The 20,634-nt window shown below is 44.2% G+C and overlaps 1 protein-coding gene across 7 annotated transcripts in view; it reads left to right on the top strand.

Moving 5' to 3' along the window:
* The window catches only part of CKAP5 (cytoskeleton associated protein 5), a 100,018-nt gene that overhangs the window by 50,570 nt on the left and 28,814 nt on the right, over positions 1-20,634 (top strand). For 6 of the 7 annotated variants that reach the window (XM_034769520.1, XM_034769521.1, XM_034769522.1 and 3 more), the window contains 17 exons: positions 1,836-2,021; positions 2,277-2,371; positions 6,046-6,103; positions 6,190-6,315; positions 7,236-7,375; positions 7,585-7,759; positions 8,369-8,482; positions 10,476-10,604; positions 11,275-11,469; positions 11,836-11,971; positions 13,992-14,080; positions 14,919-15,029; positions 15,305-15,430; positions 16,227-16,376; positions 16,917-17,120; positions 17,382-17,517; positions 18,588-18,781. In XM_034769520.1, the coding sequence (XP_034625411.1) occupies positions 1,836-2,021; positions 2,277-2,371; positions 6,046-6,103; positions 6,190-6,315; positions 7,236-7,375; positions 7,585-7,759; positions 8,369-8,482; positions 10,476-10,604; positions 11,275-11,469; positions 11,836-11,971; positions 13,992-14,080; positions 14,919-15,029; positions 15,305-15,430; positions 16,227-16,376; positions 16,917-17,120; positions 17,382-17,517; positions 18,588-18,781 (2,364 nt within the window). The remainder of the gene's footprint in view (positions 1-1,835; positions 2,022-2,276; positions 2,372-6,045; positions 6,104-6,189; positions 6,316-7,235; positions 7,376-7,584; positions 7,760-8,368; positions 8,483-10,475; positions 10,605-11,274; positions 11,470-11,835; positions 11,972-13,991; positions 14,081-14,918; positions 15,030-15,304; positions 15,431-16,226; positions 16,377-16,916; positions 17,121-17,381; positions 17,518-18,587; positions 18,782-20,634) is intronic. The other variant, XM_034769525.1, reaches the window with a different exon arrangement.

Here is a 20,634-nt window from a genome sequence, read left to right on the forward strand (position 1 = left end):
TTCTTGAGAGGGCTCGAGAGACTCTTCCCGCAGGTACGGACGCCTGTCCCGCAGTGGGATCTTAACTTGGTCCTCTCTAGGCTCATGGCCCACCCTTTGAGCCGCTGGGTTCCTGCTCCCTTTCCCACCTGTCATGGAAGGTCGCGTTTCTGGTGGTGGTGATGTCTGCAAGACGGATCTCTGAAATTTAAGCCTTGACCTTAGAACCTCCGAACACGGTCTTCTACAAAGATAAAGTTCAGTTACAGCCTCACCCGGCCTTCCTGCTTAAGGTGGTCTCCACCTTCCATATCAATCAGGACATCTTCCTCCCGGTGTTCTGTTCCAAACTGCACAAGACCAGTGAGGAGAGGCATCTTCATGCCCTGGACATCTGGAGGGCTTTGGCTTTCTACTTAGAACGTACCAAGCCTTTCTGAAAATCGACTCAACTCTTCATCGCTATAGCGGATAGGATGAAGGGTCATCCAGTGTCCTCGCAGAGGATTTTCAATTGGATTACTTTATGCATAAGTACCTGTTATGACCTGGTGGGGGTTCCACGCCACTGGTTGTCAGAGCCCACTCGACGAGATCGCAGGCATCTTCAGCTGCCTTCCTGGTATACATCCCTGTCCAGGACATCTGTAGAGCTGCAATGTGGTCCTCTGTTCACATGTTTACCGCTCATTATGCCATCACTCAGCAGGCCAGGCACGATGCTGGGTTCGGCGGAGTTGTGTTGCAATCTACACGACCATGAACTCCTATTCTACCTTTTCCGTAATTGGTGTTCTTTGAGATGTGTTGCTCATGTCCATTCCACAACCCACCCTTCTTTCTCCACAGTCAGAGTTTCCGGCAAGAAGGAACTGAGGGTAGGGGAAGCCGGCAATGCCCCTTGTACCATGGCATGTGAGCACTGCTCCAGAGGGTGCCAGAGCCGGTCCCCTATGGATATTGCTGAGGGAAAAACTTTGGCACTGGTGCATGTGGCGAGCACATATACTTAATATGGAATGGACATGCACAACATATCTCGAACACCAGTTACGGAAAAGGTAACTGTCTTTTTCGCCTGTATAACAATGAGGAGATGATCCATGTAACTTGAAAATATTGCTTGAAGGATGTATATGGATTTTAAGGAGTGGTGTTCCATGAAAAGAAGCCTGTAGAACACTCTAGAAGATCCCCACACTTCTGTTTGATTTGTATTTTCTAATCTCTAAGATCAGCTTTGAAGTTTGAATATCAGTTTTAATGATGGAGAACCATTTTTCACAACACTGGCATGGCTAAATTTTAAAGCATTTAATAGTGAAACCCAGGACTTGCAGTAAATTATGCTTTCTTATAAATTTGAATAAGACATGCCAGTCCAGTAGGTAGGGCACCAGACTGGAAGTCAGCATACATGATGCTGCTATTGACTTGTGGTATGACTGCTGGTAAGTTACAGCCTCTCTGTACATTTCTATCTGTATCCTTCTTTGTAAAGCACTTTTAAATATATTGATGAAAATTGTTAACAACTTGTTCCAGAAAGCTAATCTGACTGTCTTCCTGTCCAAGCTAAGTGATTTACAAAATCTTAATATGGTGGGTTGTAAGATTTTAAAACACTTCCAGTGTTACTGTGAGATGTTGCTCTAGTTACTAGTGTCCTGCTAGTTATTACTCCATAGTATCTGTAAACCTACTCTTTATTCTATTTCTACTGGGGTCTTCTGAGATTTTGTTTGACAGGACTTCAGGCTAATCTGAGCTGCATTGTGGTCCAGGCTAGAGCATATAGCAGCACACAAGTCTATTTACTTTCCTAGTATTATGGCTATCCTGTTTGTCCCTCCCAGGTAATGCAAATGAAGCTTCATATAGTTGCCCTGATTGCTCAGAAGGGGAACTTTTCCAAAACATCAGCCCAAATTGTGCTGGATGGTCTCGTGGACAAGATTGGTGATGTGAAATGTGGGAGTAACGCAAAAGAAGCAATGACAGCAATAGCAGAAGCATGTCTGTTGCCATGGACTGCTGAACAGGTCAGTGAGGAATGAATGGAGATTACCTTTGGCTGCCTAGTGTAGCTCATAACTGTCTCTTCTTCAGATATATACCTTATTGCAACCACTCTCTCCTTACAGTAGAGCATTAATTCTGTTGTGCATATATCCCTATCCATCTCAGTTTAACAGCACTGCAAAGTCTTCGCAGGTGCCAGCACTCTTCTGTTATGAGGGTGTTCCATCTGATCCATCAGTGACAATAAAGATTTCAATTTTCCTTTCTATTCCCAGGTTATGTCCATGGCTTTCTCTCAAAAGAATCCTAAAAACCAGTCGGAAACCCTGAACTGGCTTTCGAATGCAATTAAAGAGTTTGGCTTTTCTGGGTAAGTCTTGGGATAAGGTATTGAATAGAAAAATTGGGATGCAAGTTTTCATTGTAGGAAAAACTGAGATTCTGCTTCTCTACAGAACGCAGTGTGGATCTATGCTGTTCTTTGAAAGACTGCTGAGACAAATGCATCAAGCCTTTGTTCCCAGAGTTCTCAGACATTAGCATTTAACTATGAGCTTCAAAAAGCTATTCAGTCATATAGACGTCTTGGTGGGTCAGGTTAAGTGTTTAATATATCCTTATAGTAAAAATAAGGAAGACCATGGGTGAATACTGATTAGTTTCTTCGAGTAGAGTTCCTATGGATGCTCCACTGTAGGTGTCTGCCACTCTGCACTGCTGATTAGAGAACTTCGGTAGCGGTGACTGTTGGGCCCACATGTGCACTCTCTCTCTCCTCAGGCTGTAAGACTTGTACACCTCTATCTTGATATAACGCTGTCCTCGGGAGCCAAAAAAATCTTACCGCGTAATAGGTGAAACTGCGTTATCGAACTTGCTTTGATCAACTGGAGTGCGCAGCAGGCCCTGCCATCCTCCCCCCCCCCCCGAGCATTGCTTTACCACGTTATAGCTGAATTCATGTTCTATCAGGTTGCGTAATATCAGGGTAGAGGTGTACTTCCATGTAGCCATCCACCAAACCCACAGAAAGTGCCTGTGTTTCCTAGTGGATCATATCACTATCAGTAAAAGGTACTGCCACTTCTATAGAAGGTTTTAATGAAATGCCTCAAGGTGCTAGCAACTGATCTGAGGAGACAAGACATTCGTATCTACCCCTGCTTGGATGACTGGTTGCTCTGAGGCGAAACACTGGATCGATGATAAGGTCCTACCAGATGGTCACTACTCAACTGGCTTGGTTGTTGGAACTCACAAACATGACAAAACATCCTCCTCCATGACAGACACTAAGTACAGATGTGTCAGGAGCAGGCTGTGGAGCTCATCTGAACCATCTGCAGATCCAAGGAACTTGATCCCCAGATGATGTGGGGCTACATACAAATGTCCTAGAGCTCCAAGCCATCAGATTGGCCTGTATACGACAGGTATAGCACCATACAGATCTGCAGTGTTTACCTGATAGCTTCCAGGTGGAGGAAGCTCTTAGCTTCTTCATGTAGTGCATGGCTACCAGCTTCTGGAATTGGTGACATTAGAATAGGGTAACACTGATAGTCCTTCAACTCCTGGGAGTCAGCAAAAACTTAGCAGACTTCCTGAGTAGGCAGACAGTAACCATGAATGTTCCTTGCACAGATCTCTGTCATGGAAGTGATATTCTGTCAGTAGGGATCCTCCATGAGAGACTTGTTTGGCAGCAAGAAAAATGCAAATTGTCGATTTCTATTCCAAAGGAGGCCTGAGTCCAGAGTCTCTACCCAATGTCTTTCTTCTGCAGTAGAATAGAGGCTTGCTTTATGCCTTTCCACCAATTCCTTGACTCCCAGGGTGATTTCCAAAATCAAGAGACAAAGCCATGATCACTCTGGTGGCTCCAGGCTTTGTGAGGTAGTTCTGATTTACAATGTCCATCCAGCTCTCAGACTGTTTATGCCATCACTGCCAGATCAGGTCCAAAGTTCTTCATCCAGACCCAAAGTCACTGTATTTAATGATGTGGTGGTGAAGTGGCTAAGCACCATAGACAGGGATTTCTCCCTGCAGATCCAGGAAATCCTGATACAAAACAGGAAAACTTTTACCAGAATATATTATTCAGAAAAGAAGAGGTTCTTGATATGGGCAGGCTATAAAGGCCCAAACCCAGTGCAGGTCTCAGTACCAAGAACCTTGATTATATTGTACCTCAGACAGGCTAGTCTTTAGTTCAGCTCTATTAAAGTCCACTTTGCCATTCCAGCTTGTTGCCTGCTTTACATTCATGTTTGATCTTCTTTCATCCCACAGTACTGATGCTTCTTAAAGGGCTGCTACTCACTTACCCACCAGTCAGAGAACCCACTCCTGCATGGGATGTCTATATACTCCTATTGACATGGAGACTCCATTTGACCTTCTATTTCAGTGTATCTTGGAATGCTTTAAATACTACTCTCCTAAGACTGTCTTCAAAGTGAGATGGTCTGGAAGAGCTTGGCTTGTTTGTTAAATACCAGGGAGGGTGAAGAGCTATTTAAGTTAAAGGACAATGTTGGCACAGGAATAAATGGTTATAAACTGGCCATGAACAAACTCAAGCTGGAAATTAGAAGATTACTAACCATCAGAGGGGTGAGGTTCTGGAACAGCCTCACAGTAGGAATTGTGGGTGCAAACAACTTAATTGGTTTCCAGAGAGCTGGACAAACTTGAGTGCAATTTTATGATGGGGTGGCTTGTGATGGTAGGGGGCACAGGGCTCAACAGCCCTGAAGCTCACTTCTGATTTGTCTTTTTTTCTTCTAAAAGCTTATGCTTCAGGGTTTCAACTGGCCGCCTGCAGGGGTTAGGAAAGCATCCAGGAGGTCCAGAGCTTTGATGTGGCACCAAGTATCCTTCAGGTGCTTGGCTTGTTGGTTCTTGCTCATGTGCTCAGGGTTTAACTGATCATATGTGAGGTTGGGAAGGAATTTTTTTGCCTTTCTCTGCAGTGTGTACCTTGTTTAATCATTTCCCTGTTACCATGGGGGGCACTGTCTTTGGTGATGCAGTTCTTTACACAATTCTTGACCTAACTCCTCAGCACTCACCTTCTCTTTAAATTACTGCTTGAGAGTCTCCTATGGTGGAGCATCCATGGGGGGCATATACTTGGAGGGGAAGTTACTTACTTACAGAAACTAGAGTTCTTAATGTTTTTGTTCCTATGGGTGCTCCACCTCCCACCTTCCTTTCCTTCTGCTGTGAAGTCTCTGGCTTCATGGCTGTGAAGGAACTGAGCGGCGACAAGCCTGCTCCTGCCTATATCCCCTTGTTTGGAATACGAGGTGCTGTTCTGCGCAGGCCTCTGAGCACTACTTTACAGTCTCTGATCAAGAGTGTACGAGCATATGCACGTCCTACAGTGGAGCACCTGTATGGACAAAAAGATGTTGAACCCACATTACTGTAAGGTAAGTAACTTCTCCTTTACTTACACTGGCTGTGGTTCTTCCATATGTTGTCAGTGTGGAGCCCATGTCCCCACTTTTCAGAGTCCTTCGCTACCATGAGCTTCAAATTCTGAAGGAACTTAAGGGGGGGGTCACAGCCACTCTGTCCTTTATGCTCTCTCACAGAGGTCCATGGATCATTGCTATTCAAAAAATGTAGTCTTCTGTATATGGGGAATGTGTGCCCCTATAGTGGAATCCATACTGAAAACATCTAGAAGAACCATATTGCAATATATGTAACCGTTTTTTATTCATGGACTAGCTTTTTAGGCAATAAAAGGGCTGCCTTCATATTTATAGTAATCTGGTTTTGGGCAGTATTTCACTGAAAAAGATTATACAACTTTAGAAAGAGCTTTCTGTTAACTCTCACTACCTTTAGGTTTATCTACAAATATAAATGTCTGATGCTTTGGGGAGTTTTGTTGGTAGTTAAATTAACTTTTAACCTGTTAGACTGTATCTTCCATAACTGATTGTAGCTGCCTTGCCTCTTACTGATGCCTCCTGCATGTTGCCCTGTGGGCTATCTTGATTTCATGATATTCATATTCTCTCTTAGGTTGAATGTTAAGGCTTTCATCAGCAACGTAAAGACAGCTCTTGCAGCCACTAACCCAGTGAGTAAATGTAAATTAATTCTGAAACTTCAACACTGTCTGTTTAGTTTGAAGTCTATTAAGTGCTTTCTGTTCTATTTTGGCAGGCTGTAAGGACTGCTGCTATTACCTTATTGGGTGTCATGTATCTCTATGTGGGACCCCCTTTGCGAATGTTCTTTGAGGATGAGAAGCCAGCTCTTCTCTCTCAGATAGATGCAGAATTTGAAAAGGTAAGACCTCTGCAAGCCTTAGTTCTCTCAGTAAATAGCTGGAAGTGCTAACTTCAATATAGTGCCATTTGCACTGGGTTTAGAACGCTAAGTAGGCTGGCTCTTTACTGGTATTTCAGGATGACTGATTAGTAGTGTGCGAGACCACCACACTTTGGAGGGCATGTAGCCACACAAGTGGGGGGACTTGGCTGTTTTGGCTTTGAATAAGGAGTCGCTCTTCTTTGAGTGATGGTCCTTACGTGTAGCCTGCATGTGGGATGCACATGCGCACCATGTGGCTGAGTGCATAATTTCTTGCAGGCAGTGTCTGACTGTAGCTGTCCTTGTGCTCCCACCCAAGGAGAAAAAGGGTGGTTCAGCCCAACTCCTCTCCAGTTCCTTCTTGTTGCCTCATGATCTGAGTTAGAATCTTTGGTGTCCTCAGCTCCTTTTTTAGTGTCATTCCTTTAAGAATTGTGTATAGTTGGTTTTAATAGTTGCTATACCATAGTATAGCATAGATAGTTAGGGGGAATTTTTTCCCAGCCCCAGGGATTTTCCTCTGAGAAGTCTGGGATTAATGCCAGGATCCCAGGATTCAAAAGCTGTTTTCCTGCCTTTGCTTCTCTTCTGTGAGTGAGGAACATCAATGCTGGCTCTATTGGGTGAGACTCACATTTCTCAGGCATACAGTGTACATGCGTATCCCATGTGTGGAATACAGATAGGGACCCCACACCTTGAAGAACCTCCAGTTATAGGTAAGTAACATCCATTTCTGGTTTTATGATGAATTTCAGAAACTGCTGCTTTTTGGAGCAACGCTGTATGTTGAAAAGACATTGCTCTGGGCCACATGACTGAGATATGGAAGTGTGTGAACAACCCCAAATGTAGGATTCTTAAACATCTAACTTGTATGTGTGCCATGTTTGCAGATGCAAGGGCAGACTGCACCTGCTCCAACTCGAGGCACTTCCAGACACAGTGGTGGCAGCGGGGATGATGGTGAGGAAAGAGATGAGCAAGAGGACATAGGGAATGATGTTGTGGATCTTCTGCCAAGAACAGAGATCAGGTGGGTTTAGAGTCAACAAACTAAGGACTGACTCTTTGCTGCTGCATATTCTAAAATGAGCAACTTTGTATCCAAGTCCTTTTCTCTGTTTTGGTTCACTATATCCTTTGAAGGGCATTCACAGAGGAGTGTCTGCTTCATATGTTCTGCTGTAATACAAAATGGTACTGGATGTCAGGGATTGGTTTTTTTGTTCGTTTTTTCTACAGTGATAAGATCACAGCTGAATTGGTGTCTAAGATTGGGGACAAAAACTGGAAGATCCGAAAGGAGGGTCTGGATGAAGTCACGAGCATCATTAATGATGCCAAATTTATACAGCCAAATATAGGAGAACTTTCAGCTGCCTTGAAGTGTCGTCTCAATGACTCCAATAAAATCTTGGTATGCTACTAAAAATCTTAATGTCTGAAGCAAATTCCTGTTGCAGTCACTTCAGATTATTATTCAGCCTGTTTCAGTTCCTTCATGGGTTGAGTGGGGCTTGAAAAGTAGATTAGTGTTTCATCCATGAAAGAAACTTCTTTTTACTGAAGTCTGTATAATAGAGCATTAAAATAGACATCTGGTCAGTTAATGAAGTGGGTGGTTCCAGGGCCTCTGTCTGCCACTTTCCCCATTGCTGTGTAAAAGACCCCACAAACTGGAAGGATGATATAAATAAGCCAGTCTTTTATGTTCAATACTTCATAATAATATATGCAACACCAGGAGATTAAGTCACTTCTGCCTGAAAATGGTTTTTAAATTGGTGTCCCTTTAAATCTACATGAAACCTAGCAATAACTTCACCTATGCATGGCATAAGCTATTTCTTGCTATCAAATAGAAGTAAATGCAGGAATAGGCATGTTCTCACAGCCCTTCAAGAGACAAAGTCTAGATAAGCCATAATAGCAGCATGATGTTGCTACTCAGTTCGTTTGTAGTGGGGGCCTGGAGCACAGAACACCTAATAACTAGTTTATTAAAACACTTTTCTTTCTCATCCAGGTTCAACAAACACTGAGCATCCTCCAGCAGTTAGCCATGGCAATGGGCCCAAACATTAGGCAACATGTGAAAAACCTGGGCATTCCTATCATCACAGTTCTTGGGGACAGTAAGGTAGGCAATCAAGTCTTGTATTTTCCTTTAGGAATGAAGGCTCATCCTCTGTATACTTCCAGATACACTGGGAGCAATCTTCAGTGTTTGAATTAAACTAGCCTAGATGTTCAGAGGCAGGTGAGCGTTCAGACTAGTTTCAGAAGCTTTCTGAATGCTACTCAGAGCTCTGTCTTCCAAATTACTGCAGATTTACTATCCGCAGATATAAATGCTGTCTGTGCTGTGGTTAAGCTGGTGGCTTTCTTGTTCAATGTCCGTGATGTGCAATACAGCCCATTTATGCACAGTGTCCAGCTCTTTATCTTAAACTGATTTTTAATAAACTCTGCTTCTCAATGTAGATGATACAGCCCAGGTTAGCAGTACTAGGGCAGCAAGTTGGTTTGCTGTACAGGGATCAGTACCAGGCCTAGCTCTCTGGGTAGAGTGAGCACTTATGCTACTCTAGTGACTATCCCCAGGTGATGTGTAGCTTTCTGTCCAGTATTTAGCTGTGAAGAATCCTGCTGACATGGGCCCTCTCAGAACATTTGTCTGAAAATAAGGTATCTTGGAGGTCCTAAACATGATTCTGTTGGAGGAATATCATAAAGGAGATTTTCATTTTTTTGTTGGGTTGGAGTTTATTTTTTACATGGCTGTGTGTTAAATTCTATTTTGCTTAGTGTGATCGGTGCAGTGAATAGATTGAAGTAAATAAGATCTAAGTAGTTCAAACTTAATAGAGATGTCATATTGCCTATAAAACTTTAGTCCATGTAGTCTGGCATCCTTGAACAGGGGTGTAAATTAGCTGCTTCAGAGCAAGCTGTTGCCTTTTCCTTTTTAGATGTCACTGGGAAGTATCGGGTCATGCTGTGAGTGTGTAGGAGTAAGAGAGAGCATTCTCCTTGACCTCAGCCGATGATCAGTTCAGGCCCTGAAGTAGAAGTACCTAGGTTTTGGCAGTTCATAGAAATGTAGGGCTCTGAAGAAAAAAGGGACCTCTGGAGGTCCTCTAGTCCAGCCCCCTGTGCTGAGGCAGGACCAAGTAAACTTAGACCATTCCTGACAGGTATTTGTATAACCTGTTCTTAAAAGTCTCCAATTATTGTGATTCCGCTACCTCCCTTGGAAGTCTAGTCCAGTGCTTAACTATCCTCATAGTTAGGAAAATCTTTCTAAGTATTCCTTGCTGCAGATGAAGTCCATTACTACTTTCCACCTTCAGTGGACATGGAGAACAATCGATCATTGTCCTCTTTATAACAACCCTTCAAATATATTAAGACAAGTCATTGGGTACCCTCTGAGTCCTCTTTTCTCAAAACTAAATATACCAAGTGTTTTAACCTTTCCTTTATAGGTTAGGTTTTCTTAATTTTTGTTGCTGTCCTCTATCCAGTTTGTCCATATCTTTCTTAGTGTACCACCCAGAATTGGACACAGTGCTCCAGCTGAGGCTTCACCGGTGCTGAGTAGAACGGGACAATTATCTCCCATGTCACTCCTTTTAATACACTCCAGAATACTAGCCTTTTTTTTCATAACTGCATCACATTGTTGGCTCATTCAATTTGTGATCCACAATAAACTGGGTTACTGAAAAGTAGCTGGAGGTATCTCCTAATCCTGCCTGGATTCATAAACATGCTAAACCTGTTTTAACCTTAATGTAAGTAATTAACTGCATTCTTTAGCCCTCTTGTGAGTTGTGGATTTGAGATTATCCTTTCGTTAGGGAGGGGCAGTCAACACAATTCTTTCAAAGATTCTCCCATTCCTTTTCTGTGTCAGACTTTACCTAAACTTGTCTGCTGACTAGTGTATTATGCCTACTTTTCAGAGACTTCTCTGTCTGATACAATGTGTTGCATTTTGTGATGCTGGGACTTGGGTTTCCCAGCAGTGAACAAAAATGTGAGTTCTTGAGTCCTTGGTGCAAGATGATTTAATCTTTGATGGAAAGGGTGATCTCAGAACCTCCCCAGTTTTTTCCTTCTTGCTACAGAACAATGTACGTGCTGCTGCCCTGGCTACCGTGAATGCCTGGACAGAACAGACTGGCATGAAAGAATGGTTGGAAGGAGAGGACCTGTCTGAGGAGCTCAAAAAAGAAAACCCTTTCTTAAGACAAGAGGTAAAGATTGGTACTGTGTACATGAGTTTGTTCCTTGTACCTTTTGAATTCCTGCTTAGCCATAGTTTGAGCACAGCTATAGAAATAAAGGGGTGAGGCTCGTGTAGACTGCAGTAACTGAGCACTGTATCATGAGGGTAAGAAATGTGTAATTCAGTTTGTATACTGACTTGTAACAGTAAAATTTAACAAGGATGGTATTGAGTTACTCTCTCTGGTGGTGCTGAAATTCAAACTTCAGTGTTGCTCAAATTAAATCAAATTAAATAAAGGTGCTGCTTCCCTCAAATGAGTCTTCCTTTATGCACAGGCTCTTAAGAGCAGAGCTGAGGTTTTGGGATGTTGCAACTCACTGACCAAGAGTAATGCACAACTCTGAAATGCTGCCCTCATCTTTAACTTGGAATAGTAGCCATAATGGAGCCTGGCCACTTGAATCAAATTACTTGTATATTGGGATCTGTAATCGCAGTAGGCTGCACTTTAGTGCTGAAGATCAGGATGGTTGCAAATGGTGAATATCTGAGCTGAGTTTTGGTCCCCTCAACTAATTCACACAACTAATTCTGTTCTTATTAAGACTGCTGATGACTCCTTACCACAATGCATATTTCAGACATCAGTTATCATATTCTGAAGGGCAAAGCTAACCTGTGCTATCTCCTTCCAGCTTCTGGGCTGGCTGGCTGACAAGCTGCCTACCCTCCGTTCTGTTCCTTCTGACTTGCTTTTGTGTGTGCCTCACCTGTACTCCTGCCTGGAGGATCGAAATGGAGATGTGCGTAAAAAAGCACAGGATGCCTTGCCATTCTTTATGATGCATCTCGGTTTTGAGAAGATGGCCAAAGCTACTGGCAAGCTGAAGGTATTGTTAGACTCTTACCTGAGGAAGAAGGCAGCGTATGAATGAGCTTGGTTGAAAGCGGATGTAATGTCTATGGCAAATGTCTGACTCTTCCTAGAAAGTGATCTTGTGAATGTTGTTTTGAGCCATTTAAAAACTCAGGAATCACTGCTGACTTCAGGTGTGAAATACTTGATCTTCAATGGGTGTCGTTGAAAGTAGTTGCATGTGTTAACTACATTACGACTTCAAATTCTCAAAGCACTGTCCCTTTGGCTAAACTACCTTCCATTTAGCCTCTTGCACACTGCACTTTTAAACTGCAGCCGTTTATCCCATGTTCATAGACTATGGCATATCTTTCTGTATGTGCATCTTTCTCTCTAGCCAACTTCCAAAGATCAGGTACTGGCCATGCTCGAAAAAGCCAAAGCCATCATGCCAGCCAAACCTGCTGCTCCTGTTAAGGCATCTTCCAGAGTGGTAGGAGGAGCAGCTCCAGCCAAATTCCAGACTGCATCAGGTAATCTATCTCGTAATGCTGGGAAATGTATGGGAAAGAATTTCCTCAGAATAGAGTAATTTGAAGGGAAACACTAAATTTCAATGTTCAGTTATGCTAGCATGAAAAGCGTGTGTGTGTGTGTGTGTGTGTGTGTGTGTAAAAGACACAGACCCTTTGGGGAAGGCCTTGTTTACAGAAGCAGGGTATAGAGAATAAGAACCACTCTGTAATGTCCCCTGTCAAGATAATAGGTTGAATGTCTGTGGAAGATAAGTTTCATTTGTGTGTGGATGGGTTTCATTGGAATATAGAGGCAAGCCAGTTAATCACAGGGTCTTGGTGTGGTACTGGTAAATCACAGGGAAGTCAAGTTATTAAGATTTACTACTGTGGAGTTAGTCACTCCATAGTCTGAAAAGCTTTTAAGGACTACTTATAGAAACCCATCTCTGGGGGCTGGAGCTGCAGGTTCCCAGGGTTTTGGTGCCTCTAGCTTAATATGCAAATATTCTTATATGTGGAGAATCTCTCTGGTCTGTAGAACATGACTGTTGGATTAATCAGGAGCAGAGAGTCAAAGTTCTTTGTGCTTGAAAAGTTGCCGTATGTCAGCCTCGAAAGGGTGCCGCAGTCATCCTCTGGTGCCTCTGTTGTGGCACTCTGAGCAGCTTTGCTCTGAGCTCTTTGGGGAGGCTGCAGACTGTTGGCTTTTCTTGATGTGTTGTCTGTGTGTGTTCCCCCTCCCACCAGCCTTTGCTCCTCCTCCTTGGCACTTCCAAACTAAGGTAGAGGAGAAGTTATGCAGTGTCAGTTTTGAGAACTGTTGTGAACCAACAATGGTAACCTCTGACAGTGGTGCACTGGCTTCGTCCTGCCCTCTTGTCCCATTCTTCTAGCACCAACTTGGGAAGTCACTCACTCTGAATGGTTGGGTTTATGCCTGTCCCTCTCTTGGGCAGTGGTTTTCAAACTTTTTTTTTCTGGCAACCCAGTTGAAAAAAATTGATGCCACGACCCAACAGAGCTGGGGATGAGGGGTTTGGGGTGTGGGCTGGGGTAGAGGGTTGGGGTGCAGGAGGGGTCAGGGCTCTTGGCTGGGGGTGCAGGCTCTGGAGTGGGGACAGGGATGAGGGGTTTGGGGTGCAGGAGGGGCCCTGGGTTTTGGGTACAGGATTGGGACGTGGGCTTACCTCGGGCAGTTCCCGGGCAGCAACGCAGCAGGGGTGCTAAGGCAGGCTTCCTGCTTGTCCGGGCACCGCGGACCACACTGCGCCCCAAAAGTGGCCAGCAACAGGTCCAGCTCCTAGGTGGAGGCTCACAAGTGACTCTGCGCGGCTCTTGCCCACAGGCACTCTCCCCCCCAGCTCCCATTGGCCGGTTCTCGGACAATGGGAGTGCGGCACCAGTGCTCGGGGTGGGGGCAGCACGCGGAGCCCCATGGCTGCCCCGCCTGCCTAGGAGCTGGACCTGCTGGCCACTTCTGGGGCGCAGTGCGGTGTCAGAACAGGTAGGGACTAGCCTGCCTTAGCTGGGCAACACTGCCGATGGGACTTTTAACGGCCCGGTCGGTGGTGCTGACCAGAGCTGCCGCGACCAGTACTGGGTCTCGACCCGCAATTTGAAAACCACTGCTCTAGAGTGCCTGCGTGGCAAAGCTGTTGAGGGACCTGAGCCTACTTTTCAGCAGCCCCACATAAACCGTAAAGAACAATCCCTGTTAAGCTTGCCATCTAAGACCAGAAACATACTAAGATTGAGGAAAGAGGAAGATTAAAATGTGCAAATTTTTATATACATTTAGATACGAGGGTTAGTTTCTTGGTGTTGACATAGTCTGTAAATACCTGACTGTTAGCACAGTCAGCTTCCTTTGTGCATCTGAAATCCCTGCTTCTCTTTGTGATTAAGGGTTTTGTTGTCATTATGAGCAGCATCCCTTCTCTGCAGTGGGACTGAAGAACAGGGCAGGACTGAATGTGCTGTTCGTGAATGGACTCATTTTTGCAAAATATGTTTGAAATAATCTCTTGTTTCCAAGCACCTGCTGAAGATTCAGGGTCCAGCACCATGGAGCCCAAGCCTGACCCCAAAAAGGCCAAAACAGGAGGAGCTGCCTCTAAAGCTAAGGTACAGTGATGCCATCATGCAAGACTAATGAGTTGGGCTCCAGTTGGGGAGTGTAATAGCTTGTTAATGGAGCCCTTAGGCTTGCACAGACCACCTCTGTAAAAGCATCATGAGAATATCCAGTCTCTTAAGTGAAAAATGCCCTTCATATCTGTTGTGCTGCTATCATTGTTTTTGCCCAGTCCTACTTAATAGGCTTGCCACAGTCTGAAATTCAGATCACTGGGTCTTTAACTTCCCTTACTATAAACCTGCTTGGCTTTTTATCGAATATGGTCTGTATTTAAAATGTATCTTGATAAACTCAATCTTGTATTCAGTTCTAATATTGTAAAATCTAGTTTTGAACAGTAATTCTGAATCCACATGCCAGAGAAATTCCCGTCTTTAGTCCACTGCATCCAAGGGTATATCTCTCAGCACAGTGCACAAAGGAGATGGTTAAGGATGCAATGGTAGCTACAGCTGGCTGTACCTGAACTGTAGAGTTTAAGTTGTACTCCCATTAGTGTCTGTTTTTTATATTCTGTTACTTTGCTATTGAACTTACCAGATAAGTGGGGCAGAAACTTCACAAGTGTTGCTCCATGTGTTGGGTGCCACTGCAACTATAGCAGTTCACCCTGCGACAGATTTGGAACAGGAAAAACATCAGAGGTTAAGGTGTCTTTGTAAACCACCCTGCAGTCACTGAATTCCTTCATCTAAACTCTTTTAAATAAACTAGAATTAACACTGAGTGCACAGCAGGTTTGGGGGCTTCAGGGTCTAAAGGGAGTGATTTAGAGGTACATGTTGAGTTGTCTAACGACCAAGCCTTTTCTGTGGCCTATTGCAGCAGTCTGATGGTAATAACAGTATGTCCAAGGACAATCCCAGCCTGCCCAAGGCTAATACAAGCCTCACCAAAGGCAATACCAGTCTGACAAAGAACAAACCCATCAAGCAGGTACCAACTTAGGGTTTAGACACCCCTAGGTGGCTGGTGCACTGGCCAAGTCTGAAGTGTCCTATCTCACAAAAGGCTATTGCACACTTTGCTGTGGGTTTTGCTTCCACACCACCAGAGCATGTACCTGAGGATTCTAACCACTGTTGCCAGCTTCTACCTGCATCTCGTACACTTGGCCAGCATGAGGTCAGGGTGTCTGGCATCACTTGGAATGAAGGGTTGTATTTAGGTTTTGCAGTGTTTTCTGCTCAGTACCACTTTTGCTTTTTCAGGGTGCACAAGGGAAGAAGGTACCAAGTAAGCCCAACCTGAAGGAAGATGATGACAAATCAGGTCCTATTTTTATCATTGTCCCAAATGGGAAAGAGCAAAGAATGAAAGATGAGAAAGGATTGAAGGTGAGATGGCTCTTAAGAGCATACTCAATTTTCAAACGTTTAGGCACTAAAGGAAATACATTGTATTACCTGTGAGCTTAGTGTTGCACTTTGTGCAATCCAGTCTTCATTTCATGTCTTGATACTTCAAAGCAAAGGACCATTTCTTATAGGCTGTTTACAAGGTCTTCAATCTCCATAGCGTGTGTAAGAAAGCAAAAATTGTCTCCTAAGAGAAGTGGCAGAAGCCTCATTGCTTTAGGTCACTCTTAAAACTAGATTGGACCAAACAATAGAAAAAGTACAATACGTAACAAGCCTGGCCAAGCTCTCGGGGATGGACAAGGTGACCTAATAGGCCTCTTCCATCTCTAAGTACTAGAATTCTGAGAGACTCCACAGGTTTTTTTTATTCTAACAAACACCTGTTGTCAAGCTTGGCTCTCATAACAAATCTTAATTTGTAGGCTCCTCTTACTTTGAAACCTACTCTTTTTCGGTTATCTGATAATAGTTGGACCTCCAGTTGGTTAAATGGGCACATATCTGTAGACACGGTTTAAAGATGAGGTGTTTGGCTTAGATATGACCTGTGTTAACACTAGCATACTAGCAAGTACACTGAAGTATTGCTGCTTCCATTCTTATGGATGCAGAATGCTAAAACTGTGCATTTTTTGGTTGCAGGAGGGAGTTTGCTATTCTCTGAGCCCGTTCTATTAGTTGTGCACTGTGGCTCTTGGGTATCAGCTCAGTAACAAGCAGTATATTGCTGGCCTTGAGTTATGAGAGTTCTGTTTTTTTTCTTGTTTTGAAGGTGCTGAAATGGAACTTCACTACTCCCCGTGATGAATATATCGAGCAGCTAAAGACTCAGATGTCCAGCTGTGTTGCCAGATGGGTACAAGATGAGATGTTTCATACAGACTTTCAGCACCACAATAAGGCACTGGCTGCGATGGTAGAGGTGAGTTAGGGACCTATGGCAGACAACAATGGAACGTGGGATGTCCTTTGCCACGTCCACATACTGCAGCAGTGAAATATCAAGTTAGGAGTTCTTCCTAAGTGGGCAGTAGGTTAGGAGACTTCATGGTACTAGCTTGGGTACACAGTTCTCAAGTTATAGGCCTAAATGAGCATTTTCAGAGGGACAATACAATTAGTATTAATCTCTTTTGCTGAGGCGGGGGAAGCTTTGTTTACTCAACTTTGGCTACTGCTCTGAATTTTATTAGTGAAATCTAGTAGTAGGTGCCAGCTGCTACCATGCAATGTGGGACAGTTGCTTAGTGTGTAATAGTTGAGGGGTCTCACTAAGGCTTAAAACCCAAGAATCTTTTATGAATCTACAACAGGAAGCCACCACCTATAAATAAATGCATTTTACTGGAACAGACATGGCTTTTGATTTATACTTTGCCCTTCCTCACTTTTCTTTCCATGGACTATACCATTTATGTATTTGATCCTGCACAACCTGATGGTTTTTTCCCTTAATCTCAAGCACTTGGAGAGCGAAAAAGATGGAGTCATCAGCTGCCTGGATCTGATCTTGAAATGGCTCACCCTACGGTTCTTTGATACCAACACAAGTGTTCTGATGAAGGCCCTTGAATACCTTAAATTGCTTTTCACCTTGCTGAGCCAGGAGGAGTATCATCTTACTGAGAACGAGGCATCCTCTTTCATCCCATATCTTATCCTGAAGGTACCACATACTGAGGGAAATTAGGATAATGACTTGCCCCTGGACACTACCAGGGCACCAGCTAATGGTGTAGTTATTCTGTTCTGTACTGCTTTGCTGCAGTTATCTTTGAATAGCATGGGTGGGTGGTGTGGTTGGGTTTTTTGAGTGTAAGCCTGGTATCATACAGACTAACTGGCAAAGTATGCTGCTGGTGCAGAGTATTTAAAAGTGTCTGTCCTGGTTTCTTTTCTTTCTCTGATCATCTCCCCCACCCCTCAGGTTGGGGAACCAAAAGATGTTGTCCGCAAGGATGTGCGTGCCATTCTGAATAGGATGTGCTTAATCTATCCAGCCAGCAAGATGTTCACTTTCATCATGGAGGGGACAAAGTCGAAAAACTCCAAACAGCGGGCAGGTAGGAAATAGCACTGTTGGCTGGAGAACTTTGGTGTACCATTGTACACACCCCAAACTCATTTCAGAATGCAATGTGGATCAGGATATGCTGGCCATAACATTTTCTGAAAACTGAGTTTTGCCTATCTGATATTTTCCCCAAATGCATAACAACTTTGGTGACAAGGAGAAGATTGTAAAGAAGAAATATCAAGCTTCCTTGTCCTCTCTCGCATGCATGCACGCAAGCTCTCTGCCTGCGCCACAAACATTATGCCTCAAGCAGCTTTCCAGTCATCTGGGGCGGGCCTGCTCTGGAATAAGAGTGATTAGGCAGAAAGTGTTAGAAGTCAGTTTTGTCTAATCCAACATCACACACACACAAATGGTTAAGCTGTCCAACTCTCATTGATTTACCCACCTCCCACCCGCCAGTTGCACTATTCCTGTCCTGATATATGGAAGAAGGTTCAGTTGTTTTCCATAATACTGCAGAACTCCCTCAATTCAACTCCTCCCCCACCCCAGAACCATGAATTGGGTTTGAAGCTTCACTTAAAGATTTTTAGCTCTATGGTAGTGAAGAGAACTTTCAGAATATAACTGATGCAAGGTTGCGTTCCAGAATCTGCCAACAGCCTGAAACAGCTGTGTGAACTGTTCCTATTTATCTATGGGGAATTAACTAATAATTACATTATAGTTTAAATGTTGGCATGAATTATTTCACTGCTGCTTATTTTAGCAACACTAAAATTTTCTAAATTTTAGAAACACTAAGCTAATGTGCTTATGGATGGCAATATTTGGGTGGGGGACTGTGGGGCAACTGACTTCTGTCAAGGGTTGCTGGATGGCAAATTTAAAAATTCAAGCCCCCTTCAAAACTAAATCGCCTCTAACCCTGCCCACAAAGTGAAGGGAGTTTGCAGTTTGTCACCAAATTGAGCATTAGAATGCCACAGACATCAGAGGCATTCCACAGAATATAGATTCAGGTAACTGCAGAGTATATTGGAGTGGGACACTTGTCTATTTAACAATCTTGGTTGAGGCTCAGTTAAAAAATCAGTGTTTCTGATCCTGTAGAGTGCCTGGAAGAGCTGGGGTGTCTTGTTGAGTCATATGGCATGAATGTGTGCCAGCCAACTCCTGGCAAAGCGTTAAAGGAGATGGCAATTCACATTGGCGACCGAGACAACACTGTCCGCAATGCTGCACTCAACACCATCGTGACTGTCTACAATGTGCATGGGGACCAGGTGTTCAAGCTGATTGGAAATGTGAGTAATTGGAAATGGGAGGAGGTAGCCTGAACCAGGTTTTAATCTTGTGTAAAGGAATCATTCACACTGAAGTGGTAATGATCAATCATGGCACATCCTGCTGCTGACAGTGGGATAGATGCCAAGAGCTCTACTTATGGTAATCTACCATGACACATCCTTTAAAAGTTAATTGGTTAATTCCAGATTATGGGACCTTTAATCTCCAGTAACCATAGGTGACAAACTAGAATACTGAAGGAATAAGTAAATGCCGACTGTGATCCCTTCATAGGGGACTGTATTGTTTGTAAATAGTGACTTACTTTAGAATGATGTGATGCCTCTGGTGATTTCGGAGGAACCTTGGATGAAGTTCTAAACCAGGGGTGGTCAAACTACGGCCCTTGGGCCGGATCCGGCCTGTTAAGGCTTAGGATCTGGCCCGGGGGATTGCCAGCCCCGTGGCACAGTGGAACTAAGGCAGGCTCCCTGCTTGCCCCGGCCCCGCACTGCTCCCAAAAGCGGCTGACACCATGTCCCTGTGGCCCCTGGGTGAGTGAGGACTGAGGGCTCCGTGCACTGCCCTCCTGCAGGCACTGCCCCCTCCCGCAGCTCCCATTGGCCAGGAATGGGGAACTGTGGGAGCTTTTGGGAAGGTACCCGCAGGCGAGACATGCGGAGCCCTCTGCCCTCCCTCCCCCAGGGGCTGCGGGGATGTGGTGCCAGCACTTCTGGGTGTGGCGCGGGGCCAGGCAGAGAGCCTGCCTTAGCCCCGCTGCGCGCTACTGCTATAAACCCTTTTGTGTATTCCAAACGAGGCATAAAACCAGCTGTAGCAATTCTTGTCTTGCTGGCTTGTTTCTTTGAAATAGGAATTCATTTAATCTAACCTTCCACTCCAGCACTGCTATTTATATGCTAACGTAAGACTCCTTCAATTTCCCTTGGCTCCTTTCATCTGTACTAACTCATTCAACTGATTTAATACTTTGAGTGGACAGTGTGTTTGATTGGCATCGCTTGCTCTTTCAGCAAGTATAGCCTCTCCTAGCTGTGTCAGTGCACCTTGTCCTGACTTGCATCATATGTTGCAAGGAATGGGTGGCAAGAGACCAATCTCTCTCAATGCTTCAAGCTATTGTAACCATGTAATAAAACTATAATTTAAAACAACTGCCCTGGTGACCACTAACTCCTAAAATTTCTGGGGGTTTTTGTTTAATTAAAAAAACCTAGAAAATTTGCTGACAAAGAACTTTGTCAAAGCAGAGTTACAATTGCTGTGGTATATCATGCTCTTCCAGAAAGTAGAGTTCAGCAGAACTTGGTCATGTGAAAAACAGGGAATAGTGAAGGTATGTGTTGATACAACCTTAACTCTGCCTCTTCAAGTGATGTCCCAATATGTCCTCAACACGCACGTGTGCTGTATTTAACAGGAGCTACCTACACTTGCCATACACTTGAACCATTAGGGTATGTCTACACTACGGGATTACTCCAAATTTACAGAATTCGATTTTGGGCAACCGATTGTATAAAGTCGAGTGCATGCGGCCACACTAAGCACATTAATTTGGCGGTGTGCGTCCATGTACCAAGGCTAGCGTCGACTTCCAGAGCATTGCACTGTGGGTAGCTATCCCATAGTTCCTGCAGTCTACCCCGCCCATTGGAATTCTGGGTTGAAATCCCAATGCCTGATGGGGCAAAAAAAATTGTCACTGGTGGTTCTGGGTACAGCCTCGCCCCTCCCTCCGTGAAAGCAACGGCAGACAACTGTTTCGCGCCTTTTTTCCTGGGTGAACTGTGCAGACGTCATACCATAGCATGGAGCCCGCTCAGCTCAAGACAGCAGTCATGAACAT

This window comes from Trachemys scripta, chromosome 4 (genome assembly GCF_013100865.1).
Source record: "Trachemys scripta elegans isolate TJP31775 chromosome 4, CAS_Tse_1.0, whole genome shotgun sequence".
Lineage (NCBI taxonomy): Eukaryota > Metazoa > Chordata > Testudines > Emydidae > Trachemys > Trachemys scripta.